Here is a 20,477-nt window from a genome sequence, read left to right on the forward strand (position 1 = left end):
ATAGCAACTTTAAGGTAGCCACAGGTGTAAGGAGAATTGAAAATCTGTAGAGGTTGCAGGAGTTGAAGTAAGAAATAGTTATTGCACAATGTGATTTATTTTTAGGTTAAGCAATTGTTTTTATCAGGATTTTATTTGAAGTTAATGTCATTGATCTGTAAGAAATAACAATTTATTATTTTAATATTTTTTCTAAAGCTACAGGGAGCCATTGCCATAGAGTCAAAGAGTCACATGAGGCTCCAGAGCCGCAGGTTGAAGACTCCTGGCTCTAGTGTATCGTAGAATCCCACCCTAGTATTCATATTTGTGTGTTTAGTAGCTTTCTACGGCCTGTGGGGGGCGCTATTGTGTGTGTGGGTTGTAATGAGTGGTGGACAGAGGAAGAGCAGCTGTGGGTGCAGCTTTATGTTAGCCTGAGAGTCGTTGTTAGCTCACCCAGTTCTGCTCGTCTCTGTGCTGGTTAAAACCGTTTGTGACTGGGTCTGGACCACCGACCAACTGACCGTCTGTCCACCATGAGCTTCCTGTTGTAAGTACAGTCTCAGTGTACCGAGTTAAAGCGTGTCCGTGTTAGCTGCTCCGCTACAAGAGTTTATCAAAGGTAGTAAAAGTGAGACGAAGTCAGCCTTCAACTACTGGACACCAGATAAACTAATGACAATTAACTATACAACACCACCACTTTAAACTAGTGCAAAGTTCAACTTTGTACTCTCACTCTTGTACTCTATTTGCGTAGGGAGTAAAACACTATTTGACGACATTATGTAGGACATTAATGATTTTACTGAACACATTTATACTTGTGTTATATTGGACTCGTTGGCTGTCTGGAGCTTGTTTAGTTTCTCGTGTCGCTTATTTCTCAGACTTCCGGTCCTGCACTGTCACACTTCCTGTCTGTGGTGAAGTGCCAGCACTTGATCATGAGCTGCAGTGAGAAGCTTGAAACCAAGTTGCTGTTTTTTTTTTTTTTCTTCCACTGCATTAAAAAACGGCTGCTTAAGGATCATATCTAAAGACTGTAAAGACAATATTTGCATTGGGACTTTACAATAGATCTGTGGTTCCCAAACTTTTCACAGTCCCGTAAACCTTCATGAAGCCATGTACCCCCTACTCCTGCACACTTAAAAACATAATACTGTAATTTGTAATGTCATATACAACGTAGCCCATCAGCACAAATCTGTTTTTTTAGACCATCAAATTTGGCCTGCACGAGAAAGTTAAAAAGACTGAAAAAAACACAAATTATTGTCCAGATTACAATATAATTCAGATATTTAAATATAGAAATTCAATGTATATTCCACAATATTTGGAGAATCGCAGGTTTCCCATGCTTTTTACCCATGACTGCAGACATTTTAAAAGTAAAATTGTTCAAAAAAAGTCAATTTTCCTGCAATTATTTAACATAATTTCCACAAATTAAATAAAAATTGGACTAAAAATTAATGACATTTGAAAGAGAAAATTCTGCAGCGACTGATATGTCACGTATTGCTTGGTTAATGTTGGTGCTTTACATTGTTTTTGTATGAGTTATACTTCGTGTAAAGTACAAACTTGGGTACATTAATCAATGTTTTTTAATTTCTATTCATGTACCCCTATGACAATTTGCGTACCCCACTTTTGGAAGCTGGGCAATAGATACTACCCCCTCTTTCAGATAGTATTGTAATCTAGAACACATTATCCAAGACCGAGACTAGAATGCACCGAAAGACAAGACCATAAAAATCTATTTTAAATTCCATGACAAGGCTGAACAGTTAAAGAACATTCTCTCTTTAAATTTAGTGTTATTTTCAATATAATTGACAGACAAAAACACTGTCTGGGTTTTCACCAGGAATTTTTTACAGTGAAAAATGAAATGTATAACTCTCTGATGGCCAATTTTTTTTGTTATTGCCTTACTTTAAAACCATAAGTTATTTGGTGAAAGGTCATGATAAATGGAGTTAGATTAATTACTCACCTTGGTATAGGTCCTCTACTAATAAATACTCACAGACAATGTATAGACAAGAAATAACTATAATGGCTTTGATTTATATTGCGCTTTTTTCAAGGAGACTCAAAGCACACCCAGAAACCATTATTCATTCACACTAGACACCCACATCAGTTTACCAGTGGCGATAAGCTACAATGTAGCCACAGCTGCAAAAAAATGTTTTTAAATGAATGTTTTTTTTTCTCAAATCCTGCCCTATGCTCATTCAATTTTTCTTCCAGTGGCAGTCGCTCGTCTAAGACCTTCAGACCGAAGAAGAACATCCCAGAGGGATCGCACCAGTATGAACTGCTGAAACACGCTGAGGCCACTCTGGGCAGTGGAAACCTGAGACAAGCCGTCATGCTGCCTGAGGGCGAAGATCTCAATGAATGGATCGCTGTCAACAGTGAGTAAATGTGCACAAACATCTGACTCTTAAAACTGTCTACCTGTGACAAATGTTGAGATTAAACATGGATTATCACATATTAATTTACAACTTTTAAGATGAGAAATATGTAGGGGCTGAAGTAATGGGCGATCATATCTGTAAAGTGAAACAATACAAAAAAAAGATTTACATGTAAATATTTTTTTTTACATTTACTTGGAGTTCTGTGTAATAAACTAAGAAAGGCCTTTTGTGTATTAACCCTTTGTTGAACTTAAGGCTGGCCGATATGGAGGAAAATTTCAATATTTTTTCTCAAAATGGCGATATACGATATGAATCTCAATCATTTAAGAAAAACTTGTGCGTATATTGCAAATATGGGCAACTAGTGACCCCAAAAGTAAATGAAAAAAATAAACAAAATTGCTCCAAAAACACAAAATAACTACACAAATACTTAATAGGACAAAAAAATACACAAAAGTTGAAAAAAAATACACAAAAAAAACCGCACAAATCAATGGAGAAATACGCAAAAGATCAACAAAAATTCACAAAGAGAAAATAATGCACGATGGAACAGAAATACATAGAAGAACTAAAAATACACAATGGGACAAAAGAAATCAAAGAACAACATACATACCTAAAAATACACAAAACTACTCAGAAAGAAGTCCAAAATGACCAAAACACACACAAAAGAACAAAAACAATACACACAAGGATGAAAAAATACACAGTGGGACTGGGACATTAGTTAACAAACAGCTGCACAATATGCTCGACTTTTAGCTTTTTCTACTATAAGGGACAGCACGTGTGAGTGAGTTCTGTAGTGTGGCTTGTTTAGGGGAAGGTCTGGGTTAGGGTGCACTCATTAATTCATCTAACTGTGATTTTCATACTGTTCTGAGACGTAGTGAAAGCAGCGACTCCTAAAACAGTATTTTAATACAAAATTAGCTATAGAATAAAAATGCATCGATATAGGCCATATTGTAATTTTCTGTATTGCCAAAATAGAAGACTCGATATCCTGATAGATTGCCCAGCCCTAGTTGAACTTTACGTGAATTCAATACGAATAGATTGGGTTTTCTGGGTTTGACTGGTTTGACGGGAACCAACACGAGGTTCTCCCTATGACAGAAAAACACATTTAAGTGTATTTTAGGAAGACCTGCTGTAGCAAATCTTTATTTTTAGTGCCTGTCACCCACAGCTAACAGTTGAACACTTCTCCTTTTTCTTTTAGCCGTGGACTTTTTTAATCAAATCAACATGCTGTATGGCACCATCACTGAGTTCTGCACTGAGACCAGCTGCTCCGTCATGTCTGCAGGCCCCAGGTGATCATCCAATCAGTTCAGCGGTTTTTTTTTTTTTTTTTTTTTTTTTTTTTTTTTTTTATATTGCTCTCTGTACTTTATGGTTCACACATGGTCATATTTGGGCTTAGCTTATTTTAAAAAAATACAGTTTGACCTCTTCAGGCTTCAAAACAATCTTTATATTTAACACAGATGACAATGGTTTACACAGAAGTCCAACAGCACATCTGTTATAATGTGGGTTGATCAATGTCACTCAGGGTTGGGGTCAAATACATTTGTCAGTTACAATTACATTTTCAATTATCCATGTTCAATTACAATTTCATTACGGTCACAGTTACCAGCACTTTTTTTTCAATTTCAATTAAATTACAATAATCTCAGAAAGTCAGTTACAATTAAGTTCTCAATTACTGAAGTTCAATTACAAATACTCAATTACTGAGCTTGAACTAAATAACCTAATAAAAGTTAACCTTCCTCTTGTGTTAGCTTTCTGTTAGCATCTCTTTTGATAACGGGTCCTAAATCAGCTGTAAAATACACTAAAAACAAATATCTATCTTGTAATTTCTTTCCTATCTATTGATTACCTTGTTAGAGTTACTAGTCAATGAAAATATAGGTTTTAATATTTTTTTAAATAATAAAATGTGGGAAAGCTTGATATGAAACATACGTTAATAATTGGTAACTACATATGTGTAGAACTGTACATAGAACTTTAACATGGTTCCACAGTTTAGCGTTAAATTATAATTGACAATTTTTATTGAATTTTCATGGAAATATAATTACAAAGTTAATTATCTGAACTGAATTACAACTTCATGACAGCAACAGATTTTTAAAATGACAGTTATAGTTATGTCATAATTGTGCGATTACATTTATAATTGACCCCAACCCTAATATCACTCTCTAATATGATGATGACAATTATTTTATTATATTATATTCCAATCTCGGGGTCACTTTACACTTTTCCGTTTTGTTTTGTCACGTTGTCTTTCCTTATTTAGATTACTGTAGTGGTTATTAAGCTTCTCAAAATTATACCAAACATGCGAGATAGGGTTAATAGAGTCAACTACTGTTAATACATCTATATTTTAAATGCTTCAGATGATTTGCAAAGATGGTTTGGGTTAGATTACGTCACGAGAGTACAACATTATTTGTGAAACCTTTAATTACCACCAACCGGTGAATGACTATATGACAATACGAAATACATTGCAATATCAATAATTACAAAGACGAGTACAAAATGTTGACATACACTTTATTTCATTTTTTTTTTTTTCAATTGCGAGAACAATTAAATGGTGACCAACTGTAATTGAAGTACAAATATCAAAAACAAGTGTTTACTTCATCAAACTGTCAAATTACATTTTCCAAAAAAGTTTAACTTTTGCTTCTACAACAGATTCTGATTCTGTTTTTTTTGGTTTTTTTTTTAAAGTAACCATATGCATCTATAAAAGTGCCCAGTATGTTTTATTAACGTAAGCTAAAATGCATTGAGGAGTGAGGTAGTTTAACAAGGTCTGATGTGGTTCACTGACACCTAGTGACCGGGCATTTACGTGCTATGCATATGTTAGTGACATTAAATGGTGTTTTTTTTTCTTTATAAAAAAAACATAATGTAAAAAATTGATTTTGACTTTCTTTGGATCGATACGATAATTGCTCTTTAAAATATTGCGATATATTGTCAAAACGATTTTTTCTAACACCCTTATTAAAAACACACTTCAGATGAGGCTCTGCATTTATTTTCAATCACAAGATAACATGATCACTAGTCGAACCGTAACACGTAGGGAGAGATTTTTGGTTAAAAAAAAATAGCGTGCAAATGCACTTTTAGATCGAGATTTTGATTTAGGTTTTTTTTTTTTAAAAAAGGGTCTGGTGGCTTTTTCTGTTCAAGAACGTGAATTCTGTAAATCGGAGGCCCTACCTTGCAAACAAGTTAGCATGTACCACGATCCAGAGAATTCAGTCCATGGCGCCCGCGTGGGACATACGGAGTAATGGGGCCCATTCATATATTGGTATGTGTTAATGATTCGGTCCCACCAACTGTCGTAATATTTGACTCCGCGGCTCGTGGCGGCGCTGCGCAGCCTTGGGCGGGGCGGGGCTGGTGGCCTTGGGCCCGCTGTTGTTCGGGGTGTGCTGGCGTCGGGGGGGTGTCTCGTGCCGGTGCGTGGGTCGTCGGGGATTGCCTCCGTGGGGGGGGGGGGGCTCTATTGGCGCCGTTGGCGTGGGGGGGCGGTTCCGGGCTGGGGGTGCTTCGGTACTCTGGCTTGCCGGTCCGTGGCTGGCGGGATGGCCCTGCTTGGCGGTGGATGGCGTCCTCTCTCGTCGGGGGGGCCGGGGCCGCCTCCCGGTGGAGAGTGTTGTATCGTGGCGCCGGGTGGGCCTGTGCTGGCCCTGGTGCGGGCATGGGCCTCCCCCCTGCTCGGCCGCTCCCCTTGGTGGCGGGGTGGCGTTGCTCCGGGCCGGCGGGCGGCGGGGGTCGCCCCCTGGGGCGCCGGGGGATGTTGTTGGTGCCTGGCTGTGCCCGGGGGTGGGGGGTGTCGCCGTGCTCCGCGGGGCCGGCGCGGTCTGGGGGGGTGCCGTGGGGGGGGGTCTCCGGCTGTGCTGTTCCGGGGCCCGCAGTGCCACTTGCCCGTCTGCACCATCTACCCTCTCGCGTGGCCCGCCACGCGGACGGGCCCGGCTCACACTGGACAGGCCTCCTACATGTTCACTTCACCCCACTCCCAGCTGGTCTGGCTCACTCAGAAAATGCACCACACACCAATACCCAACCCTTGGGGGGCTGGATGGTGGGGCTGGGGGTGGAGGAGGCCGCCACCTGTGTTACTATGTAGTGGCATGGGGGCGGCCCTCCCACCTCTAGTTGCCCTACTAATCCCTCCAATTTTAATCGCATCTCAACATGTCACCCCCCGGAGGGTGTATCATCATTTACACCCTCCGGCCTATTACACCACATACACATAAATCCACAGAGGCTGGAGGGGGAGCACCGCTCCCCTCCATCCCCCTTCTTTTAATTACACCCCATACATCCACCAAACACACACATTCACACAGGGGATCGGGAAGTGCCTCTCCATTGGGGAATGGAGAGGCACCATAACAGGGTGGTGGGTTGGCACACATATTTGGGCCTCTCCGGTGGGGGCCTGGCCCCTCTGTTGGTGGCTGGGCCACTGCATAGAGTAAAAGCACATCAAGATGGTGCGGTCGGGCGTGGCGGTGGGTCTCGGGGGGGCTTTGCCGGGGTCTCTCCTTGCGGGGTCTTTCCGGGCTGTGTCGGCCGGGTGGGGCGCGGGGGTGCCTCTCCCCCTTGGGTGTGGCTTGGTGCTTGCTTTGTCTCCTGGTGGCCTTGGGGGCGGGCCCCGCGGTGTGCGGGCCCGGGGCGGCCTGCCTCGCCGGTTTGGGGGGTGGGTGTGCTGGGGGGGTGCTGGTGTCCTCACCGGGGTTGGGGCAGGGTTGTTTGGCGCCTCGGGATGATGCTGTTTACTGGGGGGGCGGCGTTAGCTGTTCCGATGGTTGAGGTTGCTTTCGGCCGCCTGGTGGGATAACATGATCACTAGTCGAACCGTAACACGTAGGGAGAGATTTTTGGTTAAAAAAAAATAGCGTGCAAATGCACTTTTAGATCGAGATTTTGATTTAGGTTTTTTTTTTTTAAAAAAGGGTCTGGTGGCTTTTTCTGTTCAAGAACGTGAATTCTGTAAATCGGAGGCCCTACCTTGCAAACAAGTTAGCATGTACCACGATCCAGAGAATTCAGTCCATGGCGCCCGCGTGGGACATACGGAGTAATGGGGCCCATTCATATATTGGTATGTGTTAATGATTCGGTCCCACCAACTGTCGTAATATTTGACTCCGCGGCTCGTGGCGGCGCTGCGCAGCCTTGGGCGGGGCGGGGCTGGTGGCCTTGGGCCCGCTGTTGTTCGGGGTGTGCTGGCGTCGGGGGGGTGTCTCGTGCCGGTGCGTGGGTCGTCGGGGATTGCCTCCGTGGGGGGGGGGGGGGCCCTATTGGCGCCGTTGGCGGGGGGGGGCGGTTCCGGGCGGGGGGTGCTTCGGTACTCTGGCTTGCCGGTCCGTGGCTGGCGGGATGGCCCTGCTTGGCGGTGGATGGCGTCCTCTCTCGTCGGGGGGGCCGGGGCCGCCTCCCGGTGGAGAGTGTTGTATCGTGGCGCCGGGTGGGCCTGTGCTGGCCCTGGTGCGGGCATGGGCCTCCCCCCTGCTCGGCCGCTCCCCTTGGTGGCGGGGGTGGCGTTGCTCCGGGCCGGCGGGCGGGGGGGGTCGCCCCCGGGGGGGCCGGGGGATGTTGTGGGTGCCTGGCTGTGCCCGGGGGTGGGGGGTGTCGCCGTGCTCCGCGGGGCCGGCGCGGTCTGGGGGGGTGCCGTGGGGGGGGGTCTCCGGCTGTGCTGTTCCGGGGCCCGCAGTGCCACTTGCCCGTCTGCACCATCTACCCTCTCGCGTGGCCCGCCACGCGGACGGGCCCGGCTCACACTGGACAGGCCTCCTACATGTTCACTTCACCCCACTCCCAGCTGGTCTGGCTCACTCAGAAAATGCACCACACACCAATACCCAACCCTTGGGGGGCTGGATGGTGGGGCTGGGGGTGGAGGAGGCCGCCACCTGTGTTACTATGTAGTGGCATGGGGGCGGCCCTCCCACCTCTAGTTGCCCTACTAATCCCTCCAATTTTAATCGCATCTCAACATGTCACCCCCCGGAGGGTGTATCATCATTTACACCCTCCGGCCTATTACACCACATACACATAAATCCACAGAGGCTGGAGGGGGAGCACCGCTCCCCTCCATCCCCCTTCTTTTAATTACACCCCATACATCCACCAAACACACACATTCACACAGGGGATCGGGAAGTGCCTCTCCATTGGGGAATGGAGAGGCACCATAACAGGGTGGTGGGTTGGCACACATATTTGGGCCTCTCCGGTGGGGGCCTGGCCCCTCTGTTGGTGGCTGGGCCACTGCATAGAGTAAAAGCACATCAAGATGGTGCGGTCGGGCGTGGCGGTGGGTCTCGGGGGGGCTTTGCCGGGGTCTCTCCTTGCGGGGTCTTTCCGGGCTGTGTCGGCCGGGTGGGGCGCGGGGGTGCCTCTCCCCCTTGGGTGTGGCTTGGTGCTTGCTTTGTCTCCTGGTGGCCTTGGGGGCGGGCCCCGCGGTGTGCGGGCCCGGGGCGGCCTGCCTCGCCGGTTTGGGGGGTGGGTGTGCTGGGGGGGTGCTGGTGTCCTCACCGGGGTTGGGGCAGGGTTGTTTGGCGCCTCGGGATGATGCTGTTTACTGGGGGGGCGGCGTTAGCTGTTCCGATGGTTGAGGTTGCTTTCGGCCGCCTGGTGGGTATGTCCTGCCATCTGCGGACTGGTGGGTGGGTCCGGGGCATCTTTGGCTGGGGGCTGCTGTCCCGCGCTGGATGTGTGCCGTTGGGGTGCCTCCGTCCCCGCGGTGGGGGTCGCCGGTTGCTCGCGGGCCGGCGGGGGGCGCTGCCCTGTGACTTGCGCTGTCCGGGGGGCGGCGGGCCCTGGGCTGCTGGCCTTGTGCCGTCTGGGGCTGTGCGGTCCTGCTGGGCTGTGGCCGGGACCTGGGCTGGGGTGGGGGGCGCGTCCCGGGGGGCTTGGCCCGGGGGCTTGCCCTTGGGGGGTCCTGGTCCCTGGGGGTGCTTCTGGGGCCCGGGGTGCTTGGCCGGCTGGCCGGGCCGGTCCTGGCGGGGGTCTTCTGGGGCGGGTGGCGCGTGCCGCGCCCTTGCATACCTTCTGGTGCGGCCCCTGTTTGGGCAGTCCCCCGTGAGGCAGAGTGTCGGGGTTAAATTAGGGGGCCACATCCCGGCGGGGCGGTCTGGCTTGGCCTCTGGAGGGGGCCCTGGCTTTAAAGAACTGAAGCTCGTGGCGCGGGCGGCATCGGCATCTGGGGCGCCCGGGGGGCTAGGTTGGGGTGCCTCGGGACCGGCGGGGGGACTCCCAGCGGCCCCCTGGTGCCTTATGCGGCTTGGGGTGTGGTCGTTCGCCCTGGGCGGGCTGCTCCTGGTGCTGCATCCATTCCGGGTCCTCCTGGCCTGGGGTCGGGTCCTTGCTGGCTCTGGGCTCACCGGCGGGGGCCCGCCGGCTGCCCGTTCGGCGTGGCTCTGGTCGTCTGCTGGGCGTGGGCTTTGGCTCCTCCGCTGGGGTCTCGGGCGGGGGGCTCTCTGGGCCCTCCCCTCGGGGGGCTGGGCGCGGGGGTGTGGGTGGTGGTGGGGGGGTGGGGGGCTGGGGGGCCTGGGGGTTGGGGGTTGGAGTCGGTGGCGTGGTGCGCTGGGTCCTTGGCTCCTTGGGGGCTTTTCGGGTGTGTATGGGGGGGGCAATGGCAGCCTCTCGGCTTGGGACCTTGGGGGCGTTCGGGGGGCTGCTTGGCCGTGGGGTGGTCGCCGGGGGCCCCTAGATCTCTCGCTCTTTCTGCTGGCCCGACTGCTTCTTCGGGCCCGGGGACGGCTTATGGGTTTTGCAGTAGCGGCTCTTGGAATCACATTTGTCATGGACGCACTGGCCTCGGGCTGTGGGATAACACTCATACTGGGCTCAACCATAGACACGTTGTTCCCAAATACCTGTTTTATGTAACTTCCACTCACTTCCTCCTCTGCTCACAGCCACCATCATTATTCCTAAGCCGCACACTGGTCACCAGACTGGCTTGATAACACAACAATAAGCACAATATACACAACCACAATTTCACATCACATCACTTGAAACTTATTGATTATTCCCCACCCATTCGTTTTCCTATCTTGTATCCCTCCTCCCTGTTAACTCCCCCCCCCCACCCCCCTCACCCTGGTGTAACACTGCCCTCTCTCTTTTACATCCTCCCTTTAATAAAGTATTTACCCTTCCCTAGGGAGGGCTGGTGATGGTCACAATTATGCAATGAAATAAATTCATTTATTTAATTGCAATAATAAAATATGCATTGCTGTTAAAAGATTGCACTTCTTGTAGTGTTAACCTTCAACAGCATGTGCAAACAAGGTGAAAAAAAAAAAAAAAAAAAAAAAAAAAAAAGTAATATTTGACTCCCAAATAAATAAGAAATCAACTTTTGTTTTTTTCCCCCCTGGGCCCCAAATCGAAAATCGAGATCCGAGCGTCGATGTGTACACATCCATAGATTATACCTACCAAATTTCAGCCCGATCCGTTCACCAATAACAGAGGAGTTGGGATTTTAACTAGTGTACACAACAAGAACAACAACAACAAAGTGAGTGGCGTTTTGAGTCTGGTAGCGCAGCCTAAAAACATGGTTAAAGTCATGGGTTTTTAAGTTGACTCAACCTTCAGCGAATGGATGCAGATCACAGTCGTTTGGCTGTAATTAGGTTTCCTGCTGGAAAACGCATGAAGTTTACCTGCTCTGTGTTTCTTCCTGGTTCCTCGTCACATTGTTTTTGCGTTGCTCAATAGAGCAGGACGATCAGGAAATTTTGGCACATGACAAATTATCTTTGTCATCACGACCGTGGTGTTGGAAATAGATACAGTAGTAGCTCTAAACTTGTTAAAATGTGTCTGCTCAACTGTCAGTGTTTTTTTTTAACATCTAAATTAAAATGAACAATCATTGTTTGCTGTATTATCGTCCCACCTTACTCATCACAGTTCAGGGACTATTTCTACACAAACGTCTGTTTGTCAATATGTCATTTTCTACCACACACTCATGATGACTCAGCTGTAAGTTTCCAAGTAAGTCCTTCATTCTTCTCACACTTACATAATTTGTGTCTGGGTGGTTCACAGATGTGTTGGACTGGTTTGTTGCCAAAGAAACCTAATAATTATTTTCAGTGTAAAAAAACTGAGTGAACCTGAGCAGATGATTTATTTACTCCACATTAATGTGACGTAGATAAACTGAATAATATACAAACTCCAAACACAAAACAACTGTAAAAGGCTGCACTAACACCAGTATGTTGCAGACAAACTGATTCCTGCAGACGTTGTTGTGTTTATGTGTGTGGACTCATTGAAGTGAACAGTAATGATGTAAAAAAATGCCCTTTCACTGAATCCTTGTCATGTAGTAGAATTAAAAAACGGAATTCAAACATTGCTTGTGTTCCTCCCTAAGAGAGGCTCTTCATTTAGCGCTTCCTCTTTTGTCGCTCTTTCTTCAAGACAGGCTGCAATCAGGAGGAAGAGACGGGGGCTCACTTCCTGTTGACGTAACCACCATCAAAACTACGTCTCCAGTTCTTCTGTTAGCTTATCTCACTTCCTAGTGTTGCTTTTGTCTGCTCAGAAAACCAAATTTGAGTGACTACAGGCCATGGTTACATGGTTTTTTAATTCAGAATTCATTATTCAGAAGAACGTTATGTGTTCACGTCTATCGAGAAAAACACACACAACAAACCTTTTCTTTTCAGCTACAACTTAGAAGACCACATAATAATTTCATTTTCATTTTGATTGTAGTTTTAAAGCAGCAGCCTGACAATAACACACTGTTTCACTTTGGTCAGCTGAGCAGGAGGAGGAGATAGAATAACGGAGAACTATACAGGATTTTGAGTGGAAGGAGAACTTAGTGAAGCTCCGCGCCCTGGTGCAAGGCTTCATGTTTGCTGATGTCCGTGTGTGTTGATGCTTCTGTCTATCCACTCTTTTCATTATATTCATATCTTCTAAGGCTCTTATTAAATTAATAGTCTTGGTTCGAGTCCAACACTTGCTTTTTGGCTGCCATGTTGAATCGTCACCGGCGCGTCATCGTAACAGGACAAGCATGCACAGAACGACCGGTGTCATGGTCTGAGTTTACCTCCGTACTGAGATTCTCTTACAATCACAGCATGTGACTGCTACGTACCCAGCACGGGTACATGTGTATCTGTACTGATAAAAAAAAATAAAAATGCTTAAAACATCACATCAGTCGGCTATTGATAAAAAAATCGACCAATGATTAAAAAAAAATGATTATCATGATCAGATTTATATGAATACAACAGCTTATTATTGTACAGTTACATTAGATGAACTGTTATTTATTGCAATGTATATTATAATCATATTTTTTTGGAAAATAAATGACCTTTCACCATGAAGAAGATTAACCTCTATCTTTTCTTTGTGGCGGTGGAACCTCTCCTTTTTATTGAGCAGTTGTACATTTTTCCCCAAGAAAAGGAGCCATTCAGCACTCGTCAAGTAACATTAGCTTTGAAATTGAATTTTTAATCTCAGCACGGCGGAAGTAGCAAAGCTCACAGCGGAACTAGCAAAAACTCATTTTCCGGTAGTGCGCATGCTCATAATCAATCTCAGTATGAGGTAAACTCAAACCGTGACACCAGAAGTTAATTAAAAGTGGAACAAAACATATACAAGATTGAGGAATTATTCCATTTGGAAAAATCAGAATAAACCAGCCACTTAATTCAGATTCAAGTTTAATTTGGAATGGTCATTTTCATTCTGAATTAGGTGTTTACAAGGTCATTTTAAATCTTTTTCAAAAAGTATTTAAATTTTTCTTCTGAATTCAAGCTCTTGCATGTCAACGTAGCCTGTGTTGTACAAGGCTGTGTTGTGTTCAGGACCACATTATCCGAGACCAAGACTTTCCTGAGACCAAGACAAGACTAAGACTTTTGGGAGTCGAGACTGAGTCAAGACCAAGACCATAAAATCAGTCTAAAAAACCATGAAAAGGTTCAACAGTTAAAGAATATTCTCTGTTAGTTTTAGTTTTGGTAACACTTTAATTGAAGTTTTGTACATAAAGGCTGACATTATTATGACATGACACCTGTCATTAGCATGAATAAGGTGTTATGAAGGCTGTCATTAAGGTTACCCTAACCCTTTGTTACCCTAACTCCACTAGATCCCTCCACCTAACCCAAAAAATGCCAACATAGCTCCAAAGGTGTCATAATTTAGCGAACAACACTTAATGACAGCCTTAATGACACCTTATTCATGGTAATGAGATAAAATGACAGCGTAATCTCAGCCTTGTGTATAAAACTTCAAGTAAAGTGTTTCCTTTGTTTCTTTAAAATACATTTGACAGATAAAAAAAAAGGGTACCACATGAATCGAAGATATTTATTGTTTTACTAAGTTTTTCTCCTCATTATCATGTTAGTAAAGTTGAAGAATATCAGAAATCAGTGCTGGTCTTGACAAAAAAGTCTAGAGTTTGGGCACTCCGAGACCGAGTAAAGATGCTTTCAACTCCGAGACAAGACCAAGAGAAAATCTAGTCTGGCGTAGGGGTGGGTACCTCACGATACGATACACGATACAAAGCTCACGATAACAATTATCTCACGATACTGCGATTATCGTTATATATTGGTCAGAAATCAATCTACGATAATCTGACATAACAAGAAAATTTTTTTATTTTATATCTCTGAAAGACAATACATTGAAAAAGTGTCCTGTGAACAGTGACACTATTTTAGTGCAACATTTCTGTAAATAAGTGTCAACACACCAATGTAAACAAAAAAGTATCTCCAATAGTGCTTTCTGTAAACAAAAAGGGGTCTTTCTTACCAGTGACATCATTATAGTGCAATATTCCAGTAAACAATATATTTGTTTATTCAACAAACAGTGACAACATTTCTGTGAAGACCTACCTGCACATGTTGGTGAAAAAGCAGAAAAGGTTTAAAAATAGCTAAAAAAAATTTGCGGAAGCATATCGATAATCGATCGTGTGAAGAAAAAAACGTGATTTATTAGGGATGTAACGATTCACTCAACTCCCGATACGAATCGATTCACGATACTGGGTTCACGATACGATTTTCTCACGATTTATTTTACAAAATGGGAATGTGGACAAATGACTGAAAAATATTCCTTTATTTTTTTGGGGAAAATACTATACTATTTTCCTTTTATTTTTCATTGTCAAAAGAATCCCTTGATAAACTATTCTAAATGATGCAATTTAACTAAATAAATAAATAAAGGAATAATACAAATGAAGAAGCCTATTAATTTAAATTCTGGTTCTATAATAAACAATTCAAAACTGCGTAATAGTTCTTTTTAAAAGTGCAACTGAAAATGTATTTTGTGCATTAACAATTGGACTTTAAGAAAAAAAAAAACAGTCATTTTACTGTATTTACGTCAGATATTTGTTTAGACCAGCAGAGGGCGCTGGTAACCCAGTGGTCGGTTGGCATGCAGTTATTCCACCAGTGAAGAAGAGAAGCTATGCTAGCAGACAGAGCTAATAGAAAAACCTGACTTTTACAGATATTCACGTAATATTACAGATATTCTTTCGGTGCTAAAGGAGTAAAGAATCATTTATGAGCATGGTTAACAGTAAATGGCGGCCAGAAAGAAAGTAGTAGCAGATTCCGCCCGTCACGTCCGCTTCTGGAAGGATTAATATATAGCTCTGCTGGTTAAAAAAAGTACTGCGATTCAATTTTCAGAGCATCGATGTGAACCGTGGTACCTATGAATCGATTTTTAACTGCCTTACGATTAATCGTTACATCTCTATGATTTATCGTCACACTCCTAGTCTGGAGTACACCAACATTATTGTACAAAGGCCTGTATTCAAGTGATTCCATTGATTTGCATATTATAAATGTTGTCTTCTTTCTGCAGATATGAGTACCACTGGGCTGATGGCACCAACATCAAAAAGCCCATTAAATGCTCCGCACCCAAGTACATCGACTACCTGATGACGTGGGTGCAGGATCAGCTGGATGATGAGACGCTGTTTCCTTCAAAGATCGGTGAGTGGAAGTGAAAACCGGCTAACATTCTGAGTTCAAAGCTGTGCTAACACGAGCAGTAAGTAATTCGCGTACTTCCCTGTGAGTCAAAACTTTTTTTTCCTCTGTCTTGGTTAATTACTATTTAAAATGTCATGTCTGTCCCCAGCGTGTTTTGACCAGACAAACCTGTGTCGTGTTTGGCTGTAAACCTAAACATAGCAACAAGGAAACCAAAGGCAACAGTCAGTAATTTACTGTCCAAGTCAGTCACATGACTTTAAGTCAGACTGAAGCGTGACTCGCCTGCAAAGAAGCCAACAAAGGACAAAAAGCTCCCCAAACACAACCCTCCTCACTGCTGGGTTTTACATGTTTACTTACCACAGCTGTTGTGGTTTGAGTTTTCCTTCACTTTGAACTTCTCAAACGGCAGCGTGGGAAAGTCCAGGACTTCTGCTTATTTATCTATGAGTGAAAGTAATAAAACTGAAATGTATCTCTTTGTGTTCCCAATGATACATTTACAGTGCGGTGCTGATCAACACTGATTTCCTCCATTTCATTTATTCACTTGGTAAATTGAGGCTTTTGTGGTTTGGGATATATTTCTTGCTCTTAAAACTGCTATCAGATAAAACTGTTTCATGAGAGAGTGTCTACGGCACAGATGGACCACTTTATTCACAGCTTTCTCTCTGGACACCAGGGCTATAAATAGTATTTTATTATGAAATTTAATTGATTTGTTTTTTTTTCAAGCAGAAACAAGAAAAGAAAAGGAACAAAATAACTCTGTGTACAAGGAAACTCCAACAGAGAAAAGCAATCAGATGTTCAAACTAATATTAATTCATATTTAATAATATATTATTAAAACTATTAAAATTTTGTGTGTGTGTGTGTGCGTGCGTGTGTGTGTGCGCGCGCGCGCGCGTGCGTGTGTGATGATTTGCAAAGATGGTTTGGGTTAGATTACGTCACGAGAGTCCAACATTATTTGTGAAACCTTTAATTACCACCAACCGGTGAATGACTCCCACAATACGAAATACATTGCAATATCACGTGTGCGTGGACCTTTCTTGATTCATATATTTGTATTTATCTGCTTTTTTCTTTCTGGCATTTTTCTCAACTGACTGATAAACTACTGCCATCAATTAATTAATATTATTTCTTCTTCTCCCACCCTCATCCAGTTATTTTCTTCTCTCTCTCTCTCTCTCTCTCTCTCTCTCTCTCTCTCTCTCTCTCTCTCTCTCTCTCTCTCTCTCTCTCTCTCTCTCTCTCTCTCTCTCTCTCTCTCTCACACACACACACTTTATTATTGTAAAGCGAAGGATTTTTAGATATTTGTAAATGTCGTTTCGGGTGTGTTGTTGTGGACTTACACTGTTGTCTTTGTCATTATCTTGTACGTCTGTTGCAAAGTAAAACAAAAAAACTTTATTCACAGCAGGGGCCACAGAAATGTAGAAATGTGATTATCTGACTGAGGGCCACAACATTATCAGCATTTAGAATAATGACCAATCTGATTACCGTACGTGTTTTTTTGTTTTATTTTTTATTTTTATTTTTGTATATTTCTCATTTGTGTATGTTGTCTTGTTTTTAATCGTTCTGTGTATTTTTTGGCCATTTTGTGGAATTTATTTACGTTTTGTGTATTTAACTTCTTATTCTGTGTATTTTTGTTTTTGTACATTTTTCTGTTATTTTTGTTTTTGTACATTTTTCTGTTATTTTTGTTTTTGTACATTTTTCTGTGTATTTTTGTTTTTGTACATTTTTCTGTTATTTTTGTAGTCATCTTAGTGCTCATTGCATGAAAACTTTGGGTGTAACTCTGAGTGCACATTGTGTCGTACGACAGGACCAACGTGTGATTTATGACACTTTCGTATATGACCAATCAGAGCTTACCAATGATCTGGTGTTCATAAATGCGATGGGTGAATTTAATCGTCATTAACATGTTACGCCCCAAATATTCCTGGTTTGGAGGCCCCGCCCACTGAGATCAAACAAACATTGGCAAGGGAAAAAACTTTTCCGAGATGAAAATCGTCATCCTCACAGCTGAGGTGAAGATAAACAAAGATGTGCTTTTCGGTGGTGTAAAAATTGGAATTTAAGGATCTCATTCGAACTGACTCAGGCCGAGGTTTGAAGTAAATTCTCAATATCTAATTTAACCAATGCCTACATTTTACTCACCCACAGCATAAAAGTGTAAATCCCTGCTATTTGATCAACACAATTCTTTACGTTTTGGTCTAGAATAAGTAAACGAGTCAGGCTGGCGAGTGCGAGTCTGTGTATGTTTTCACTGTATTAATTTATATTTTATTGTTTAATTTATTTATTTATTTTTTTCAGTGTAAGATGACCTTGAGAGGTTTTGAAAGGCACCTGAGAAATAAAATGTAGTATTATTATTACTACATGTTTCAACTGTCAACTTTGAGGCGTCTGCTGATCGCTTTGATGTGTCCACATCAAAGCGATCAGCAAACACCTCTGAAAACAAAACAAGTTGTCTGAATAAGTTAATACCTTAACTTAATAAAAGGACTTCCTGGTAAAATAAACATCAAATATTGTCATCTTTCGTCCCACAGGTGTTCCCTTCCCCAAAAATTTCATGTCCGTGGCCAAAACCATCCTGAAGCGGCTTTTCAGGGTTTACGCCCACATCTACCATCAACATTTCGACTCCGTCATGCAGCTGCAGGAGGAGGCTCACCTCAACACGTCCTTCAAGCACTTCATTTTCTTTGTGCAGGTCAGACTTTTACAATGCAGTGTGAACACAGTCACGTCTGTTTGTCTGAAAGGACTGTTTTAATGTAAGATTTAAAGTGTTAAAGTTATTTGTTTTTTTATTTTGTCTTGTAGGAGTTCAGCCTCATCGACAGACGAGAGCTCTCCCCGCTGCAGGACTTGATCGAGAAACTGGGGTCCAAGGACAGATAGACATTTCAGCACATTTCCCCCACTTTCTTTTTCCTCTTTTTCTTTTTCTCCTTAGATCCTCTTCGCTACCTTTTCTACCTCTTTCTCCTTTAGTCTCGCCTTTTAAAAATCTGTGCCTTCACATTTCCTCAATTTTGTACTCTACCTTTTCCTTTTTCTCTTGGACACTGCCTCGAGCCTTTTTATATATATATATATATATATTTTAGTCCCTATAGATCATCTGAAATAGTGCAAGTGGGGCAAGTATTTTTCCACAGATCTACTGAATTTTGTAATGGACCAAGCACACCTGAAAGTGAAAGTCAAAACAGCTTTTTACATTTTTGTATTAGAAGCTGGTGCACTGCGCTTTTTCTAAATCACTTTGTATTGACTTTAGGTAGATTTTTTAAACAGTGACTGACCAAATATCACAAACATTTTTCATGTCTTTCATTTGTGCATGGCAGTGTTAATTCAGACAGCAAATGTTGATTAAATTTTAGTCAAAGTCTTTTGACTAAAATGCAACTTAGCGGTAATTTTAGTCAAAATATAGTAATTAGTACTATTTAAGTTATGTATTTTAGTTTTAGTTGACTAAAGGACATTAAGATTTTAGTCGACTATTAGTGCATTAATTCCAATTTCATTTATTCAGACAACTTTTTTTCAGGAAATTTACTTTTGATCTCCTGACATGTTTCGACTGCCAACTGTCAGTCTTCCTCAGAGGTGTTTACTAATTGCTTTGATGTATTTCAAGTCTGCAATATCAGACAGCTGCAGAAAAGAAAATTACATCATGGATATGGACAACGCAAAAGTAATTGGGACAGAAGGAAACAAACCCAAACTTGTGGCGATACATCAAATCAATTAGTAGATGCCTTTGAGGTAGACTGACAGTTGGCAGTCCAAACATGTCAGGAGATAAAAGTAAATTTCCTGATAAAATTTGTCTGAACAAATGAAACCTGAACATATTAGTCCATGCATTGTTTTTAAATATTCAGTTACCATTGATCAACCCGACATGAGATGGTGTTAATGTTTGTAAATACACAAAGATAGATTTGATGTGGAAGACCACATTGGACGTCTTACGACCAGCTACTGTAGCTTCCTGTTGGATCACTTACCGGCTTGTCCTGCTTTCCACGCAACAAAACTAGTTTTGATTGGATACCTTCCAAAAAGAACGATTTCGTGGATTTTGTACCATGTGAACATCATAGTTTCATTTTTATTAGTTTATGAAAGTATCAATATATTTTTATTTAGTTTTCATTCACATGTATTTTAAAAAAAAACTAGTCACAGTCTTATGGAAGCCCATTCCCGCCAGTCAGAAAAACCAAAAAAAAAAAAAAAAAAAAATGCATCTCGCCTGTAATAAAAACCTAAGAAAAGCAAAATAATAATAATAAAAACAGATCAAGTCATAATTACTATCTCATAATTATGAGATACTAGCTTATAATTACATCAATTAAAGCACTGAGTATCTATAAAAGGCGCTATGTAAAATCCAATGTATTATTATCTCATAATACAAGATACTAAGTCATAATTGAGATACTATCTTATAATGCGAGATACTAAGTCATAATTATGAGATAGTATCTTATAATTACATCGATGTAAAGCAATTTGGGTATTTATGAAAATGCTATGTCAAATCCAATGTATTATTATAATATAATATACTAAGTCATAATTATGAGATACTATCTCATAATTATGACTTTTTTTTTTTTTTTAACTTTTCCCAGTTTTTTGTGTTTTTACTGGCGGAAATATGCTTCCATACAGTCTAGTTATTGTCACACATAAAAATGTTGTTTTATATTGATGTCTTACGTACACATCGATTGATCCTATTTGACATGACTACATGTGAGTTAGAGCTTTTTGGGGTTTCACAAAAAATACGCCTCTAAAT

General features: G+C 42.7%; 1 protein-coding gene across 1 annotated transcript; it reads left to right on the forward strand.

Annotated features, from left to right (window-relative positions):
• The first annotated feature begins 366 nt into the window (after positions 1–366).
• On the forward strand, positions 367–19,879 carry mob1a (MOB kinase activator 1A). Its single transcript, XM_028457444.1, has 6 exons — positions 367–532; positions 2,254–2,420; positions 3,667–3,760; positions 15,456–15,589; positions 18,196–18,359; positions 18,473–19,879. Exons 1-6 carry the CDS (start codon positions 519–521, stop codon positions 18,548–18,550), a joined length of 651 nt encoding a protein of 216 aa, XP_028313245.1. The 5' UTR covers positions 367–518; the 3' UTR covers positions 18,551–19,879.
• The last annotated feature ends 598 nt before the right edge of the window (positions 19,880–20,477 follow it).

This window comes from Gouania willdenowi, chromosome 9 (assembly GCF_900634775.1).
Source record: "Gouania willdenowi chromosome 9, fGouWil2.1, whole genome shotgun sequence".
NCBI lineage: Eukaryota > Metazoa > Chordata > Actinopteri > Blenniiformes > Gobiesocidae > Gouania > Gouania willdenowi.

Coding starts and splice junctions, on each gene's coding strand:
- mob1a (XM_028457444.1), top strand. Junction 15,590..18,195: donor GCTGTTTCCTTCAAAGATCG/GTGAGTGGAAGT, acceptor TTCGTCCCACAG/GTGTTCCCTTCCCCAAAAAT. Junction 18,360..18,472: donor ACTTCATTTTCTTTGTGCAG/GTCAGACTTTTA, acceptor TTTGTCTTGTAG/GAGTTCAGCCTCATCGACAG.